The sequence below is a fragment of the Oncorhynchus keta genome, chromosome 30 (assembly GCF_023373465.1).
Source record: "Oncorhynchus keta strain PuntledgeMale-10-30-2019 chromosome 30, Oket_V2, whole genome shotgun sequence".
NCBI lineage: Eukaryota > Metazoa > Chordata > Actinopteri > Salmoniformes > Salmonidae > Oncorhynchus > Oncorhynchus keta.
Window position 1 is genome coordinate 33,337,024 of NC_068450.1, and position 18,009 is coordinate 33,355,032.

General features: G+C 44.8%; 1 protein-coding gene across 3 annotated transcripts in view; it reads left to right on the forward strand.

Moving 5' to 3' along the window:
* drp2 (dystrophin related protein 2) overlaps window positions 1–18,009 on the forward strand; it is a 254,344-nt gene that overhangs the window by 209,710 nt on the left and 26,625 nt on the right. For all 3 annotated transcript variants that reach the window (XM_052488310.1, XM_052488312.1, XM_052488311.1), the window contains one exon: window positions 12,762–12,919. In XM_052488310.1, coding sequence (XP_052344270.1) covers window positions 12,762–12,919 — 158 coding nt within the window. The remainder of the gene's footprint in view (window positions 1–12,761; window positions 12,920–18,009) is intronic.

Here is an 18,009-nt window from a genome sequence, read left to right on the forward strand (position 1 = left end):
TACTCGCCTCTCTGCTCTGTCTGTCTCTCTCTCTCTCTCTCTCTCTCTCTCTCTCTCTCTCTCTCTCTCTCTCTCTCTCTCTCTCTCTCTCTCTGTCCCTCTCTGTCTCTCTCTCTCTCTGTCCTCTCTCTCTCTCTCTCTCTCTCTCTCTCTCTCTCTCTCTCTCTCTCTCTGTCCCTCTCTCTTTCTCTGTCCCTCTCTCTCTCTCTCTCTGTCCCTCTCTGTCTCTCTCTGTCTCTCTCTCTGTCCCTCCCTGTCTCTCTCTCTCTCTCTCTGTCCCTCTCTCTCTCTCTCTCTCTCTCTCTCTCTCTGTCCCTCTCTATCTCTCTCTCTCTCTCTCTCTCTCTCTCTCTCTCTCTCTGTCCCTCTCTCTCTCTCTCTCTCTCTCTCTCTGTCTCTCTCTCTCTGTCTCTCTCTCTCTGTCCCTCTCTGTCTCTCTCTCTCTCTCTCTCTCTCTCTCTCTCTCTCTCTCTCTCTCTCTCTCTCTCTCTCTCTCTCTCTCTCTCTCTCTGTCCCCCTCTCTCTCTGTCTCTCTCTGTCTCTCTCTCTCTCTCTGTTTCTCTCTCTCTGTCCCTATCTGTCTCTCTCTCTGTCTCTCTGTATCTCTGTCTCTCTCTCTCTCTCTCTCTCTCTCTCTCTCTCTCTCTCTCTCTCTCTCTCTCTCTCTCTGTCTCTCTCTTTCTCTCTCTCTGTCTCTCTCTCTCTGTCTCTCTCTCTCTCTCTCTCTGTCTCTCTCTCTCTCTCTCTCTCTGTCTCTCTGTCTGTCTCTCTCTCTCTCTCTCTCGGTTTCTCTCTCTCTGTCCCTATCCGTCTCTCTCTCTGTCTCTCTCTCTCTCTCTGTCTCTCTCTCTCTGTCTCTCTCTCTCTGTTTCTCTGTCTCTCTCTCTCTCTCTCTCTGTCTCTCTCTCTCTCTCTCTGTCCCTCTCTCTCTCTCTCTCTCTCTCTCTCTCTCTCTCTCTCTCTCTCTCTCTCTGTCTCTCTCTCTCTCTCTGTCTCTCTCTCTGATCTACTTCCGGCGCCGACAGAGATGGCCATATAAAGCGTTCCTAGGAAACTATGCAGTTTTATTTTTTTTTTTTTTTCGTGTTATTTCTTACATTAGTACCCCAGGTCATCTTAGGTTTCATTACATACAGTCGAGAAGAACTACTGAATATAAGATCAGCGTCAACTCTCACCATCAGTACGGCCAAGAATATGTTTTCCTTGACGCTGGATCCTGTGTTCTGCCTTACAAACAGGTCAACGGAATTGATTCCATGCAGCGACCCCCAAAAAACGACTTCGTAAAAGAGGGAAACGTGGCGGTCTTCTGGTCAGACTCCGGACACGGGCACATCGTGCACCACTCCCTAGCATTCTTCTTGCCAATGTCCAGTCTCTTGACAACAAGGTTGATGAAATCCGAGCAAGGGTAGCATTCCAGAGGGACATCAGAGACTGTAACGTTCTCTGCTTCACGGAAAGCATGGCTCACTGGAGAGACGCTATCCTGGGCGGTGCAGCCAACGGGTTTCTCCACGCACGCGCCGACAGAAACAAACATCTTTCTGGTAAGAAGAGTGGCGGGCGTATGCCTTATGACTAACGAGACATGGTGTGATGAAAGAAACATACAGGAACTCAAATCCTTCTGTTCACCTGATTTAGAATTCCTCACAATCAAATGTAGACCGCATTATCTACCAAGAGAATTCTCTTTGATTATAATCACAGCCGTATATATCCCCCCAAGCAGACACATCGATGGCTCTGAACAAACTTTATTTAACCCTTTGCAAACTGGAAACCATTTATCCGGAGGCTGCATTCATTGTAGCTGGGGATTTTAACAAAGCTAATCTGAAAACAAGACTCCCTAAATTTTATCAGCATATCGATTGCGCAACCAGGGGTGGTAAAACCTTGGATCATTGTTACTCTAACTTCTGACGCATATAAGGCCCTGCCCGCCCCCTTTCGGAAAAGCTGACCACGACTCCATTTTGTTGATCCCTGCCTACAGACAGAAACTTAAACAAGAGGCTCCCACGCTGAGGTCTGTCCAACGCTGGTCCGACCAAGCGACCAAGTTGACTCCACACTCCAAGACTGCTTCCATCACGTTCCATCACGTGGACTGGGACATGTTTCGTATTGCGTCAGATAAAAATATTGACGAATATGCTGATTCGGTGTGCGAACGTGCGTTGAAGATGTCGTTCCCATAGCAACGATAAAAACATTCCTAACCAGAAACCGTGGATTGATGGCAGCATTCGCGTGAAACTGAAAGCGCGAACCACTGCTTTTAATCAGGGCAAGGTGTCTGGTAACATGACCGAATACAAACAGTGCAGCTATTCCTCCGCAAGGCTATTAAACAAGCTAAGCGTCAGTACAGAGACAAAGTAGAATCTCAATTCAACGGCTCAGACACAAGAGGCATGTGGCAGGGTCTACAGTCAATCACGGACTACAAGAAGAAACCCAGCCCAGTCACAGACCAGGATGTCTTGCTCCCAGGCAGACTAAATAACTTTTTTGCCCGCTTTGAGGACAATACAGTGCCACTGACACGGCCTGCAACGAAAACATGCGGTCTCTCCTTCACTGCAGCCGAGGTGAGTAAGACATTTAAACGTGTTAACCCTCGCAAGGCTGCAGGCCCAGACGGCATCCCCAGCCGCGCCCTCAGAGCATGCGCAGACCAGCTGGCCGGTGTGTTTACGGACATTTTCAATCAATCCCTATACCAGTCTGCTGTTCCCACATGCTTCAAGAGGGCCACCATTGTTACTGTTCCCAAGAAAGCTAAGGTAACTGAGCTAAACGACTACCACCCCGTAGCACTCACTTCCGTCATCATGAAGTGCTTTGAGACTAGTCAAGGACCATATCACCTCCACCCTACCTGACACCCTAGACCCACTCCAATTTGCTTACCGCCCAAATAGGTCCACAGACGATGCAATCTCAACCACACTGCACACTGCCCTAACCCACCTGGACAAGAGGAATACCTATGTGAGAATGCTGTTCATCGACTACAGCTCGTCATTCAAAACCATAGTACCCTCCAAGCTCGTCATCAAGCTCGAGACCCTGGGTCTCGACCCGCCCTGTGCAACTGGGTACTGGACTTCCTGACGGGCCGCCCCCAGGTGGTGAGGGTAGGCAACAACATCTCCTCCCCGCTGATCCTCAACACGGGGGCCCCACAAGTGCGTTCTGAACCCTCTCCTGTACTCCCTGTTCACCCATGACTGCGTGGCCACGCACGCCTCCAACTCAATCATCAAGTTTGCGGACGACACAACAGTGGTAGGCTTGATTACCAACAACGATGAGACGGCCTACAGGGAGGAGGTGAGGGCCCTCGGAGTGTGGTGTCAGGAAAATAACCTCACACTCAACGTCAACAAAACTAAGGAGATGATTGTGGACTTCAGGAAACAGCAGAGGGAACACCCCCTATCCACATCGATGGAACAGTAGTGGAGAGGGTAGCAAGTTTTAAGTTCCTCGGCATACACATCACAGACAAACTGAATTGGTCCACTCACACTGACAGCGTCGTGAAGAAGGCGCAGCAGCGCCTCTTCAACCTCAGTAGGCTGAAGAAATTTGGCTTGTCACCAAAAGCACTCTCAAACTTCTACAGATGCACAATTGAGAGCATCCTGTCGGGCTGTATCACCGCCTGGTACGGCAACTGCTCCGCCCTCAACCGTAAGGCTCTCCAGAGGGTAGTGAGGTCTGCACAACGCATCACCGGGGGCAAACTACCTGCCCTCCAGGACACCTACACCACCCGATGTTACAGGAAGGCCATAAAGATCATCAAGGACATCAACCACCCGAGCCACTGCCTGTTCACCCCGCTATCATCCAGAAGGCGAGGTCAGTACAGGTGCATCAAAGCTGGGACCGAGAGACTGAAAAACAGCTTCTATCTCAAGGCCATCAGACTGTTAAACAGCCACCACTAACATTGAGTGGCTGCTGCCAACACACTGACATTGACACTGACCCAACTCCAGCCACTTTAATAATGGGAATTGATGGGAAAGGATGTAAATATATCACTAGCCACTTTAAACAATGCTACCTTATATAATGTTACTTACCCTACATTATTAATCTCCTATGCATACGTATATACTGTACTCTATATCATCGACTGCATCCTTATGTAATACATGTATCACTAGCCACTTTAACTATGCCACTTTGTTTACTTTGTCTACATACTCATCTCATATGTATATACTGTACTCGATACCATCTACTGTATGCTGCCCTGTACCATCACTCATTCATATATCCTTATGTACATATTCTTTATCCCCTTACACTGTGTATAAGACAGTAGTTTTGGAATTGTTAGTTAGATTACTTGTTGGTTATCACTGCATTGTCGGAACTAGAAGCACAAGCATTTCGCTACACTCGCATCAACATCTGCTAACCATGTGTATGTGACAAATAAAATTTGATTTGATTTGATCGCTCTCTCTCTCTGTCTCTCTCTCTCTCTCTGTCCCTCTCTGTCTCTCTCTGTCTCTCTCTCTCTCTCTGTCTCTCTCTGTCTCTCTCTCTATCTATGTCTCTCTCTCTGTCCCTCTCTGTCTCTCTGTCTCTCTCTCTCTCTGTGTCTCTCTCTCTCTCTCTCTGTCTCTCTCTCTCAATTAAAGGGCTTTATTGGCATGGAAAACATGTTAACATTGCCAAAGCAAGTGAAGTAGATAATAAACAAAAGCGAAATAAACAATCAAAATTAACAGTAAACATTACACTCACAGAATTTCCAAAAGAATAAAGACATTTCAAATGTCATAGGATGTCTATATACAAATAAAATCAAACTGTATTTGTCACCGCGCTGAATACACTGCGCGAATACAACAAGTGTAGGCCTTACCATGAAATGTTTACTTACAAGCCCTTAACCAACAGTGCAGTTCAAGAAGAGTAAAGCAAATATTTACCAAATAAACTCAAGTAAAAAAATTATAAAAAAGTAACACAATAACATAGCAATAACGAGGCTATATACCCCTGTAGGTGGGGTGAAGTGACTATGCATAGATAATAAACAGCAAGCAGCAGCAGTGTACAAAACAAATGGGGTGGGGGGTCAATGTAATAGTCCGGTGGCCATTCGATAATTGTTCAGCAGCCTTATGGTATGGCTTGGGGGTAGAAGCTGTTAAGGAGCCTTTGGTCCTAGATATGGCGCTCCGGTACTGCTTGCCGTGCGGTAGTGGAGAAAACAGTCTGATTGGGTGACTGGAGTCTCTTGACAGTTTTATGGACTTTCCTCTGACACCGCCTATTATATAGGTCCTGGATTGCAGGAAGCTTGGCCCTAGTGATGTACTGGGCCATACGCACTACCCTCTGTAGGGCCTTACGGTCAGATGCCGAGCAGTTGCCGTACCAGGCGGTGATGCAACTGGTCAGGATGCTCTCGATGGTGCAGCTGTAGAACTTTTTGAGGATCTGGGGAACCATGCCAAATCTTTTCAGTCTCCTGATGGGGAAAGGTTTTGTCGTGCCCTCTTCACAACTGTCTTGGAATGTTTGGACCATGATAGATCGTTGGTGATGTGGACAACAAAGGAACTTGAAACTCTCGACCCGCTCCACTACAGCCCTGTTGATAATGGGGGCTGTTCGGCCCTCCCCTTTTCCTGTAGTCCACAATCATCTCGGTTTGTCTTGCTCACATTGAGGGAGAGGTTGTTGTCCTGGCACCACACTGACAGTTCTCTGAGCTCCTCCCTATAGGCTGTCTCATCGTTGTCAGTGATCAGGCCTAAACACTGTTGTGTCATAGGCAAACTTAATGATGGTGTTGGAGTCGTGTTTGGCTGCAGTGTGGGTGAACAGGGAGTACAGGAGGGGACTAAGTACACACCCCCTGAGGGGCCCCAGTGTTGAGGATCAGTGTGGCAGACGTGTTGGTGCCTACCCCAGGAAGTCCAGGATCCAGTTGCGGAGGGAGGTGTTTAGTCCCAGAGTCCTTAGCTTAGTGATGAGCAGTGGGCACTATGGTGTTGAACGCTGAGCTGAGTCAATGAACAGCATTCTCACATAGGTGTTATTTTTGTCCAGGTGGGAAAGACCATGTGTGGAGTGCGATTGAGATTGCGTCATCTGTGGATCTGTTGGGGCGTAATGCGGAGTGGATTGGGTCTAGGGTATCCGGGAGGGTGCTGTTGATGTGAGCCATGACCAGCTTTCATAGCACTTGGCGGTAATCATTTAGGCGGGTAACCTTTGCTTCCTTGGGCACAGGGACTATGGTGGTCTGCTTGAAAAATGTACAGTTGAAGTCGTAAGTTAGCATACAGCTTAGCCAAAACATTTAAACTCGTTTTTTCACAATTCCTGACATTTAATCCTAGTAAAAATTCCTGATTTATGTCAGTTAGGAACACCAGAATAATTGTCAGAATAATTGTAGAGAGTGATTTATTTCAGCTTTTATTTCTTTCATCACATTCCCAGTGGGTCAGAAGTTTACATACACTCAATTAGTATTTAGTAGCATTGCCTTTAAATTGTTTAACTTGGGTCAAACGTTTCCGGGTAGCCTTCCACAAGCTTCACACAATAAGCTGGGTGAATTTTGGCCCATTCCTTCTGACAGAGCTGGTGTAACTGAGTCAGGTTTGTAGGCCTCCTTGCTCTCACACGCTTTTTTCAATTCTGCCCACACATTTTCTATAGAATTGAGGTCAGGGCTTTGTGATGGCCACTCCAATACCTTGACTTTGTTGTCCTTAAGCCATTTTGCCACAACTTTGGAAGTATGCTGGGGTCATTGTCCATTTGGAAGACCCATTTGCGACCAAGCTTTAACTTCTGACTGATGTCTTGAGATGTTGCTTCAATATATCCACATAATTTTCTCCCTCATGACGCCATCTATTTTGTGAAGTGCTCAAGTCCCTCCTGCAGCAAAGCACCCCCACAACATGATGCTGCCACCCCGTGCTTCACGGTTGGGATGGTGTTCTTCAGCTTGAAAGCCTCCCCATTTTTACTCCAAACATAACAATGGTCATTATGGCCAAACAGTTCTATTTTTGTTTATTCAGACCAGAGGACATTTCTCCAAAAAGTACGATCTTTGTCCCCATGTGCAGTTGCAAACTGTAGTCTGACTTTTTTATAGCAGTTTTGGAGCAGTGGCTTCATCCTTGCTGAGCAGCCTTTCAGGTTAAGTCGATATCGGACTCGTTTTTACTGTGGATGTAGATACTTTGTACCTGTTTCCTCTAGCATCTTCACAAGGTCCTTTGCTGTTGTTCTGGGATTGATTTACACTTTTCTAACAAAATACGTTAATCTCTAGAGACAGAACGCGTCTCCTTCCTGAGTGGTATGATGGCTGCGTGGTCCCATGGTGTTTATACTTGTGTACTATTGTTTGTACAGGTGAGCGTGGTACCTTCAGGCGTTTGGAAATTGCCCCCAAGGATGAACCAGACTTGTGGAGGTCTACAATGTTTTTCTGAGGTCTTGACTGATTTCTTTTGATTTTCCCATGATGTCAAGCAAGAGGCACTGACTTTGAAGATAGGCCTTGAAATCTGATTAAAGGCACAGTCAACTTACTGTATGTAAACTTCTGACCCACTGGAATTGTGATACGGTGAATTACAAGTGAAATAATTTGTCTGTAAACAATTGTTGGAAAATTACTTGTGTCATGCACAAAGTAGATGTCCTAACCGACTTGCCAAAACTATAGTTTGTTAACAAGAAATTTGTGGAGTGGTTGAAAAATTTGATTTAATGACTCCAACCTAAGTGTATGTAAACTTCCAACTTCAACTGTAGGTATTACAAACTCAGTCAGTGAGATGTTGAAAATGTCAGTGAAGACATTTGCCAGTTGGTCTGAACAGGCTTTGAGTACACATCCTGGTGTTGTAACAGTGTTGTAACGATGTGCAAATAGTTCAAGTACAAAAGGGAAAATAAATAAACAGAACTATGGGCTGTATGTACAATGGTGTTTGTTCTTCGCTGGTTGCCCTTTTCTTTTGGCAACAGGTCACAAATATGGCTGCTGTGATGATGGCACACTGTGGAATTTCACCCAGTAGATATGGGAGTTTATCAAAATTGGGTTTGTTTTCAAATTCTTTGTGGATCTGTGTTATCTGAGGGAAATATACATATGTCTCTAGTATGGGCATACATTTGCCAGGAGGTTAGGAAGTGCAGCTCAGTTTCCACCTCATTTTTTGGGCAGTGTGCACATAGCCTGTCTTCTCTTGAGAGCCATGTCTGCCTACGGCGGCCTTTCTCAATAGCAAGGCTATGTACACAGAGTCTGTACATAGTCAAAGTTTTCCTTAAGTGTGGGTCAGTCACACTGGTCAGGTATTCTGCCACTGTGTATGTACTCTCTTTTTACTGCCAAATAGCATTCTAGCGTGCTCATTTTTTTTTCTTTCCAATGTGTCAAGTAATTATCTTTTTGTTTTCTCATGATTTGGTTGAGTCTAGTTATGTTGCTGTCCTGTGGCTCTGTGTGGTCTGTTTGTGTTTGTGAACAGAGCCCCAGGACCAGCTTGCTTAGGGGACTCTTCTCCAGGTTCATCTATCTGTAGGTGATGGCTTTGTTATGGAAGGTTTGGGAATCACTTCCTTTTATGTGGTTGTAGAATTGAGCGGATATTTTATGGATTTGGATCATTAGCAGGCATCAGCCTAATTCGTTTCTGCATGCATTATTTGGTGTTTTATGTTGTACACTGAGAATATTTTTGCTGAATTTTGCATGCAGTCTCAATTTGCTGTTTGTCCCATTTTGTGAATTCTTGGTTGGTGAGCGGACCCCAGACCTCACATCCATTAAGGGCAGTGGGTTCTATAACTGATTCAAGTATTTCTAGCCAGATCCTAATTGGTGTGTCAAATTGTATGTTCCTTTTGATGGCATAGAAGGCTCTTGTTGCCTTGTATCTCAGCTTGTTTACAGCTTTGTGGAGTTACCTGTTGCGCTAATGTTTAGGCTGAGGTATGTATAATTTTTTTGTGTACTCTAGGGCAACGGTGTAGATGGAATTTGTATTTGTGGTCCTGGCAACTTTTTTGGAACACCATTATTTTTGTCTTACTGGGATGTACTGTCAGGGCCCAGGTCTGACAGAATCTGTGCAGAAGATCTAGGTGCTGCTGTAGGCCCTCCTTGGTTGGTGACAGAAGCACCAGATCATCAGCAAACAGTAGACATTTGACTTTAGATTCTAGTAGGGTGAGGCCCGGTGGGGCAGACTGTCCTAGTGCCCCAATTCGTTGATATACATGTTAAAGAGGGTGTGGCTTAAGCTGCATCCCTGTCTCACCCCATGGCCATTTGGAAATAAATGTTTTTTCCCAATTTTAACCACGCACTTGTTGTTTGTGTACATGGATTTTATTATGTTTTATGTTTTTCCCCCAATACCACTTTCCATCAGTTTGTATAGCAGACCCTCATGCCAAATTGAGTCAACAGCTTTTTTGAAATCAACAAAGCATGAGAGGACTTTGCTTTTGTTTTTTTGTTTGTCAATTAGGGTGTGCAGGGTGAATACGTGGTCTGTCGTATGGCAATTTGATAAAAAGCCAATTTGACATTTGCTCAGTACATTGTTTTCACTGAGGAAATGTACGAGTCTCTCTCCAAAGTACATAGGACTTTTAAGCAGAGAGAAGACACTCTCTCACCACACTCAGCTCTCTCTGGCCCCCCTGGCTTCCCTTTCTGATGTTCAATTATGCTCTAATATTTCACTGGTGCCCAGCTCAGGGGAAGTAAAAACATTTTACAGCTTTATTTTATGACACAGTCTTTTAAATATGAGAAGAAGGGGGAGAGGAGAGAGAATGAGGGGTGTCATCCATATTGTGAGACCTGGAACAGCCCGAAAAAATTGAATGACATGAGATTTTGGGTGTTTTTTTAATGGCCCGACAAAGCAGGAACGGCATGCCGCTGGAGGCTTGTGAGGGTAGAGGGGGGCAGTGATGTCAGCCATGCCAGTTTGTCCCAGTGATTGATCACACATTTTGTCTCCTCAGCTCAGAGGAGAGATGATCCCTGATTTTGCTAGTAGACAAGGGTCACATCTGGTGAATGAGTGAACGTGGCAGCATAGCAGTATGGCAGACATACTGTGTGTGTGTGTATGAGTGTGTGTGCCAGGGCTCCACATTACTAGGGTAGAGAGGCTGACAACTTGTGTGTGTGTGACATTATCAGACTACTGTTTAACATGCAGGTGTCAGTGTCTTCTACTCCCCCCTGAGTCATGTGCAGGGGAGAGGCAGGCAGGCAGGGGCTGGTGCTATTTATAATGGCACTTCACACAGTTGTCAGTATCCATCTCCTCAGTGACATGCAGAGTCACGACTCGCAGACGAAGGCCCCTTTCAGAGCCTGACGAGGCAGCGAGTGCTAATGCAGCTCTTTGTCTACAATTAGATCAGCACGGTTGCCTCTTCTCTCTCTCTCTGTCTCTCTCTGTCTCTCTCTGTCTCTCTCTCTTCCTCTACTGTACCTCTCTCTCTTTCTCTCTCTCTCTCTCTTTCTCCCCCCCAACATACCTAGATACAGGCAGAGGGAAATATCGCCCACACACATAGAGAAATACAGAGATGTGGGTACATACAGTGCATTCGTAAAGTATTCAGACCCCTGGACTTTTTCAACATTTTGTCAATCTACACACAATACCCCAAACTTTTTTATTTTTGCACATTAAAAAAAACTGGCAGCAATTACATCCTCGAGTCTTCTTGGGTATTACCCTGCAAGCTTGGCACACCTGTATTTGGGGAGTTTCTCCCATTCTTCTCTGCAGATCCTCTCAAGCTCTTTCAGGTTGGATGGAGAGCGTCTCTGCACAGCTATTTTCAGGTCTTTCCACAGATGTTCGGTTGGGTTCAAGTCCGGGCTCTGGCTGGGCCACTCAAGGACATTCAGAGACTTGTCCCGAAGCCACTACTACGTTGTCTTGGCTGTGTGCTTAGTGTCGTTGTCCTGTTGGAAGGTGAACCTTCACCCCGGTCAGAGGACCTGAGCGCTCCGGAGCATCAAGGAACTCTCTGTACTTTGCTTCGTTCATCTTTCCCTCGATCCTGATTAGTCTCCCAGTCCCTGACACTGAACAACATCCCCACAGCATGATGCTGCCACCATCATGCTTTTACTTAGGGATGGTGCCAGGTTTCCTCCAGATGTGATGCTTGTCATTCAGGCCAAAGAATTCAATCTTGGTTTCATCAGACCAGAGAATCTTGTTTCTCATGGTCTGAGTGTCCTTAAGGTGCCTTTTGGTAAACTCCGAGCAGGCTGTCACGTGCCTTTTATTGAGGAGTGGCTACGGTCTGGCCACTCTACCATAAAGGCTTGATTGGTGGAGTGATGCAGAGATGGTTGTCCTTCTGGAAAGTTCTCTGGAGCTCTGTCTGAGTGATATTGAAAAAGTCAAGGGGTATGAATACTTTTCAAATGTACTGTATGTATAGGTGTGAATAGTAGTATTATAAACTGGGGGTTTAAGCACTGAATGCTGATTGGCTGACTGCCGTGGTATATCTGACCATATACCACGGGTATAACTAATTACATTTTGTAACTAGTTTATAATACCAATGAAGCACCTCAGGGGTTTGTGGTATATGGCCAATAAACCATGGCTAAGGTCTTTATCCAGGAACTGTTGTGCACAAGAACAGCCCTTAGCCGTGGTATATTGGCCATATATCACCCCCTCCTCGTGCCTTATTGCTTAAATATACTCTCGTTCACAGAAGCAGACATATTGTATACACACACAGGCTCAGATACTACACTTTACACACAGGCTTAGATACAACACATTACACACTGGCTTAGATACTACACATTACACACAGGTCTAGATACTACACATTACACACAGGCCTAGATACTACACATTACACACAGGCTTAGATACTACACATTACACACAGGCCTAGATACTACACATTACACACAGGCCTAGATACTACACATTACACACAGGCCTAGATACTACACATTACACACAGGCCTAGATACTACACATTACACACAGGCCTAGATACTACACATTACACACAGGCTTAGATACTACACATTACACACAGGCTTAGATACTACACATTACACACAGGCCTAGATACTACACATTACACACAGGCCTAGATACTACACATTACACACAGGCCTAGATACTACACATTACACACAGGCTTAGATACTACACATTACACACAGGCTTAGATACTACACATTACACACAGGCCTAGATACTACACATTACACACAGGCTTCGATACTACACATTACACACAGGCTTAGATACTACACATTACACACAGGCCTAGATACTACACATTACACACAGGCCTAGATACTACACATTACACACAGGCTTCGATACTACACATTACACACAGGCTTAGATACTACACATTACACACAGGCTTCGATACTACACATTACACACAGGCCTAGATACTACACATTACACACAGGCTTAGATACTACACATTACACACAGGCTTCGATACTACACATTACACACTGGCTTAGATACTACACATTACACACAGGCCTAGATACTACACATTACACACAGGCTTCGATACTACACATTACTCACAGGCTTAGATACTACACATTACACATGGGTGAACATAGTGTCTCTCTCACACACACACATGCACACACACACATATTTTATTAACCCTGTATGTTTTGTCAGACCTGTTTAGGCAGGTGTCTGGTCCAGGGGGTCTGACAGACCAGCGTTACCTCACTATGCTGCTCTATGAAGCCATCCAGATCCCGCGACAGCTGGGAGAGGTGGCCGCCTTCGGGGGGAGCAATGTGGAGCCCAGTGTACGCAGCTGCTTCCGTATGGTGAGATCACCCATACATACACACAGACACACACAGATGCGCGCAGGCCGCAAATACATACACACACGCACGCATGCAATTTCTCAAGCAAGAATTTTGCTAGGACTGTCTGGGAGTGGTCTGAGTGAGCTGGTTTTTGGCAGAGAGGTTTTAAATTCTCTTTTTTATGGTGATGTCATCAGGCAGGCCAAAACTCCATCCCACCAAAACAGGCTGAAATATCAGGCAGTCTTTTCAAACAGATCTTAAAAAGGCATTATCATAATTTTCACAAGTTCACAGTGTTTTGGGCTCCTGAGTGGCGCAGCGGTCTAAGACACTGTATCCCAGTGCTAGATGTGTCACTACAGACCCTGGTACGATTCCAGGCTGTATCACAACCGGTAGTGATTGGGGGTCCCTTTTGAGGGGCACATTTGGCCCAGCATCGTCTGGGTGGGGTTTGGACGCGGTTGGCCTTCATTGTAAATTCAAATTTATTCTTAACTGACTTTCCACAGTATATATGGAAATATATATAAAACACAGTCAAGTCTAGTTTTTGACGCCACTTGGCCTTTAAGCATCATAAATGTTGGGGTCATTGATCGTAGGTGTTACTGATAAAAATGGTTTATTCTGAGTGAAATCCTGTGTGAACCAATGTGGTCTGTGGAAAATGATTTACATTTTTTTTGTGAAACCAATCTGGTTTAACGTACTGTTGGGGATCCATATGGAATCTATGGGCATAACATCATTTCAAAGTGTTGCAGATGGAGACATGGAAAAACTGAGTGCATTGTCATTTCCACTCTCATACATGGGGGATCAGCTTTTTTGAAATCCCGCCTCATGGCATTTAGCTCAGTAGGGAAATGCATTTTTAAAGCAGTCCCTTTAATGGTAGAGTTGGGACGAGTAGGTAGTAGGTTTTTGGGCGGTGGCTTTTTAAAACCTTTATAAAAAATCTTCACTTTTTTACAGCCGACCCGTAATGAAATGTCGCTCGATTCCCGTTCATGCTCCTGATATCAGCCACAGGGGATTAAAACCCTGTCTGTCAACTCGATTTGCTGTATGTCATGTCTTTTATGAGCAGATTTTATTATCAGTGGAGTTCCAATCAGAAGTGCCCAGATAAACAATTTATCACGTTGGCATGGCAGTGAAGTGAAAGTGAGGGGATGACACGCGCTAGCGCGTTCTGTGGGTGCAGGGTGTAGGTTGTAGGGTGTAGCGTAGAGGTGTAGTGGAGTCATTCATGACAGAGGGGCAGATGGGTTTGGCTCTACATATGGCAGGATCTGAGGGAGGGAGTTACACTATAGTAGACATTCTGTGCTGTGGCCCTCCGTGGTCTGTATGTATAGAGACCAGTCTGTTGCCATGGAGAGTGTACGTTGTGTCTGTTTTGGTTGTTGTTGCTTGGTGTAGTCAGTGGGTCCAGTTCTACTAGTTATTGATACTGTCGACAGTCAGTGAGTCCAGTTCTACTAGTTATTGATACTGTAGACAGTCAGTGGGTCCAGTTCTACTAGTTATTGATACTGTAGACAGTCAGTGGGTCCAGTTCTACTAGTTATTGATACTGTAGACAGTCAGTGAGTCCAGTTCTACTAGTTATTGATACTGTAGACAGTCAGTGGGTCCAGTTCTACTAGTTATTGATACTGTAGACAGTCAGTGGGTCCAGTTCTACTAGTTATTGATACTGTAGACAGTCAGTGGGTCCAGTTCTACTAGTTATTGATACTGTAGACAGTCAGTGAGTCCAGTTCTACTAGTTATTGATACTGTAGACAGTCAGTGAGTCCAGTTCTACTAGTTATTGATACTGTAGACAGTCAGTGAGTCCAGTTCTACTAGTTATTGATACTGTAGACAGTCAGTGAGTCCAGTTCTACTAGTTATTGATACTGTAGACAGTCAGTGGGTCCAGTTCTACTAGTTATTGATACTGTAGACAGTCAGTGAGTCCAGTTCTACTAGTTATTGATACTGTAGACAGTCAGTGGGTCCAGTTCTACTAGTTATTGATACTGTAGACAGTCAGTGGGTCCAGTTCTACTAGTTATTGATACTGTAGACAGTCAGTGGGTCCAGTTCTACTAGTTATTGATACTGTAGACAGTCAGTGAGTCCAGTTCTACTAGTTATTGATACTGTAGACAGTCAGTGAGTCCAGTTCTACTAGTTATTGATACTGTAGACAGTCAGTGAGTCCAGTTCTACTAGTTATTGATACTGTAGACAGTCAGTGGGTCCAGTTCTACTAGTTATTGATACTGTAGACAGTCAGTGAGTCCAGTTCTACTAGTTATTGATACTGTAGACAGTCAGTGAGTCCAGTTCTACTAGTTATTGATACTGTAGACAGTCAGTGAGTCCAGTTCTACTAGTTATTGATACTGTAGACAGTCAGTGGGTCCAGTTCTACTAGTTATTGATACTGTAGACCACATATGTCAGAGTCAAGGCCCGCGGGCCACATCCGGCCCGCGAGAAGGTTTTTTACGGCCCCTGGGATGATCTTGATTTATTATTAGAACCGGCCCGCAGACCGCAGCAAGCCGGCAGCCCGCAGATCTTTTACACGCACCAATACTACATTTCCCACAATGCAATGGTGACGCACCGAGCAGTAGGCTGCTTCATTTCAATATTTATTGGCACAGCAGTTGTCAGCATCACAGTAAAATTAACTTTCAGATACCCATCAAAAATGGCAAAACGGAAGGTGGACACTGAGAACCGGGGTTTCAAACAAGGTGGGAGTCGGAGTATTTGTTCACGGAGGTAGCTGGAAAACCTGTGTGTCTTCTGTGTGGAGAAAGTGTGGCGGTACTGAAAGAGTATAATCTGAGACGACATTATGAAACGAAACACGCGGACAAAAACAAGAATATGGACATGGAACAAAGGCTACAAAGGCAGAGGAATTAAAACGAGGCCTCAAATCTCGACAGGCTCTGTTCAAAAAAGCCAAATCACAAGGCCAGGCTGCTGTCAAGGCCAGTTTTATTTTGGCAGAAGAGATCGCTAAATCAGCCCGGCCATTTACGGAGGGGATTTCATCAAAAACTGCATGATTAAAGTTTGTGACGAAGTTTGCCCAGAAAAAAGGCAACTCTTTTTAAATGTGAGTCTGAGCAGAAACACCATTGCCGAGAGAGTAGACCAGTTGTCCATCAATCTAAAAGAGCAGCATGTGAAAAAGGGAAAAGATTTCATTGCATATTCCTTGGCTGTGGATGAGAGCACCGACATTTCTGACATTGCCCAGTTGTCAATTTTCATCCGCGGAGTGGACTCCAGCCTAAGCGTGACAGAGGAGTTTTGGCTTTACGTCCTATGCATGGCACAACTACGGGGCATGATTTGTATGAAGAGGTGTCAAGATGTGTAAATGAGATGGAGCTGCCTTGGGAAAACTCGTGGGTTTGACAACCGACGGAGCACCTGCGATGTGTGGACACAGGAGCGGACTGGTGGCGAAGATACGGGAAAAGATGCAAGAGGAAAACGCGACAGGTGAGCTGACAGCTTATCATTGTATCATACACCAGGAAGCGTTGTGCGGTAAAGCCTTGAAAATGGAGCATGTAATGAGCATCATCACGCGCACAGTTAACTTTATCAGAGCCAAAGGTTTGAATCACCGCCAGTTCAAGGCATTTCTGACGGAGTTAGAAACGGAGCATGGTGATTTGCCTTATCACACAGAGGTGCGATGGCTAAGCCAGGGAAAGGTGCTTCAAAGATGTTTCGAGCTTCGTGAGGAGATTTGTCTGTTCTTGGACAGCAAAGGGAAAGACACAACACAACTCCGAGACGAAATGTTTCTGTGTGAAATGGCTTTTCTGTGTGACATTACGAGTCATCTGAATGCAATGAACTTGCAGCTGCAGGGTCGGGATCGTGTCATCTCTGATATGTACAGTACAGTGAAGGCATTTAAAACCAAACTGACTCTGTGGGAGACGCAGATGCGGAAAGAAAATTTGAGCCACTTTCCCAGCTGCCAGACCATGAAGAGAAGCTCTCTACCAGTGCGTTCCCGAGCGCACAGTTGGCTGATAAAATAGGTATGCTTGCCGCTGACTTTCGACGCCGATTTGCTGACTTTGAAGCACAAAAAGCAGGTTGGAACTGCTCGGTAACCCATTTGCTGTTGACGTGGAAAGCTCACCACCAAACCTCCAAATGGAGTTGATTGACCTCCAATGCAATGATGCACTGAGGGCAAAATATGCGGCAGTGGGTGCTGCGGAGTTCGCCCGTTTCCTCCCCGACACAATGCCCCAGCTGCGCATCCAGGCTGCTCAAACGTTGTCTATGTTTGGCAGCACATACCTGTGTGAACAACTGTTTTCTTTGATGAACTTGAACAAAACATCACACAGAAGTCGACTTACTGCTGAACACCTCCACTCAATTCTGAGGATTTCCTCAGCTCAGAGCCTTACCCCGAACATTGATGAACTTGTGGAAAAGATGGGACACCACCAAGTATCACCCTCAACCTCAAACAAGTGAACATTACTGTGCAATCACATATTTAGAGTTTTTACTCAGTTCAAGTTTAAAAGTTAAAGTTTAATATTTGTTTTCACTGCATGTTACTTCTCCTTAAACAAAGTGTTGTTTTTGATTAATAGATTTTTGCACTTTATTTTATTGTATTTCAATCCAATTATATTTAAAAAATATTTCAGTTGAGTGGATGATAGAAAATTGCTATTATTGTTTTTTTCTTTGAAGTAAATTTAGCCCACTTTTGCTAAAATAGAAAATATAGGCTACTGATGGTGCCTTGAATACCGGTTTCTTTCATTTAATGTTCATGTTATGGGGATTTTTATATAAAGGAAATTTGTCTTTTGTGTCTGTTGAAAATTAAAGATTACTGACAGAGCCATAAGAAAATATTGCTTTATTTATCTGATCATATTGGAATATATTTGTTAGGTTTTCAGTAGGTTCAATTAGGTTCACTAGACTATATGCGTCATTTAAAATTTTTTCAATGAACATTCGAACAGTCCGGCCCTCGGCTTGTAGCTAAATTTTTTATTTGGCCCTCCGTCCATTTGACTTTGACACCCCTG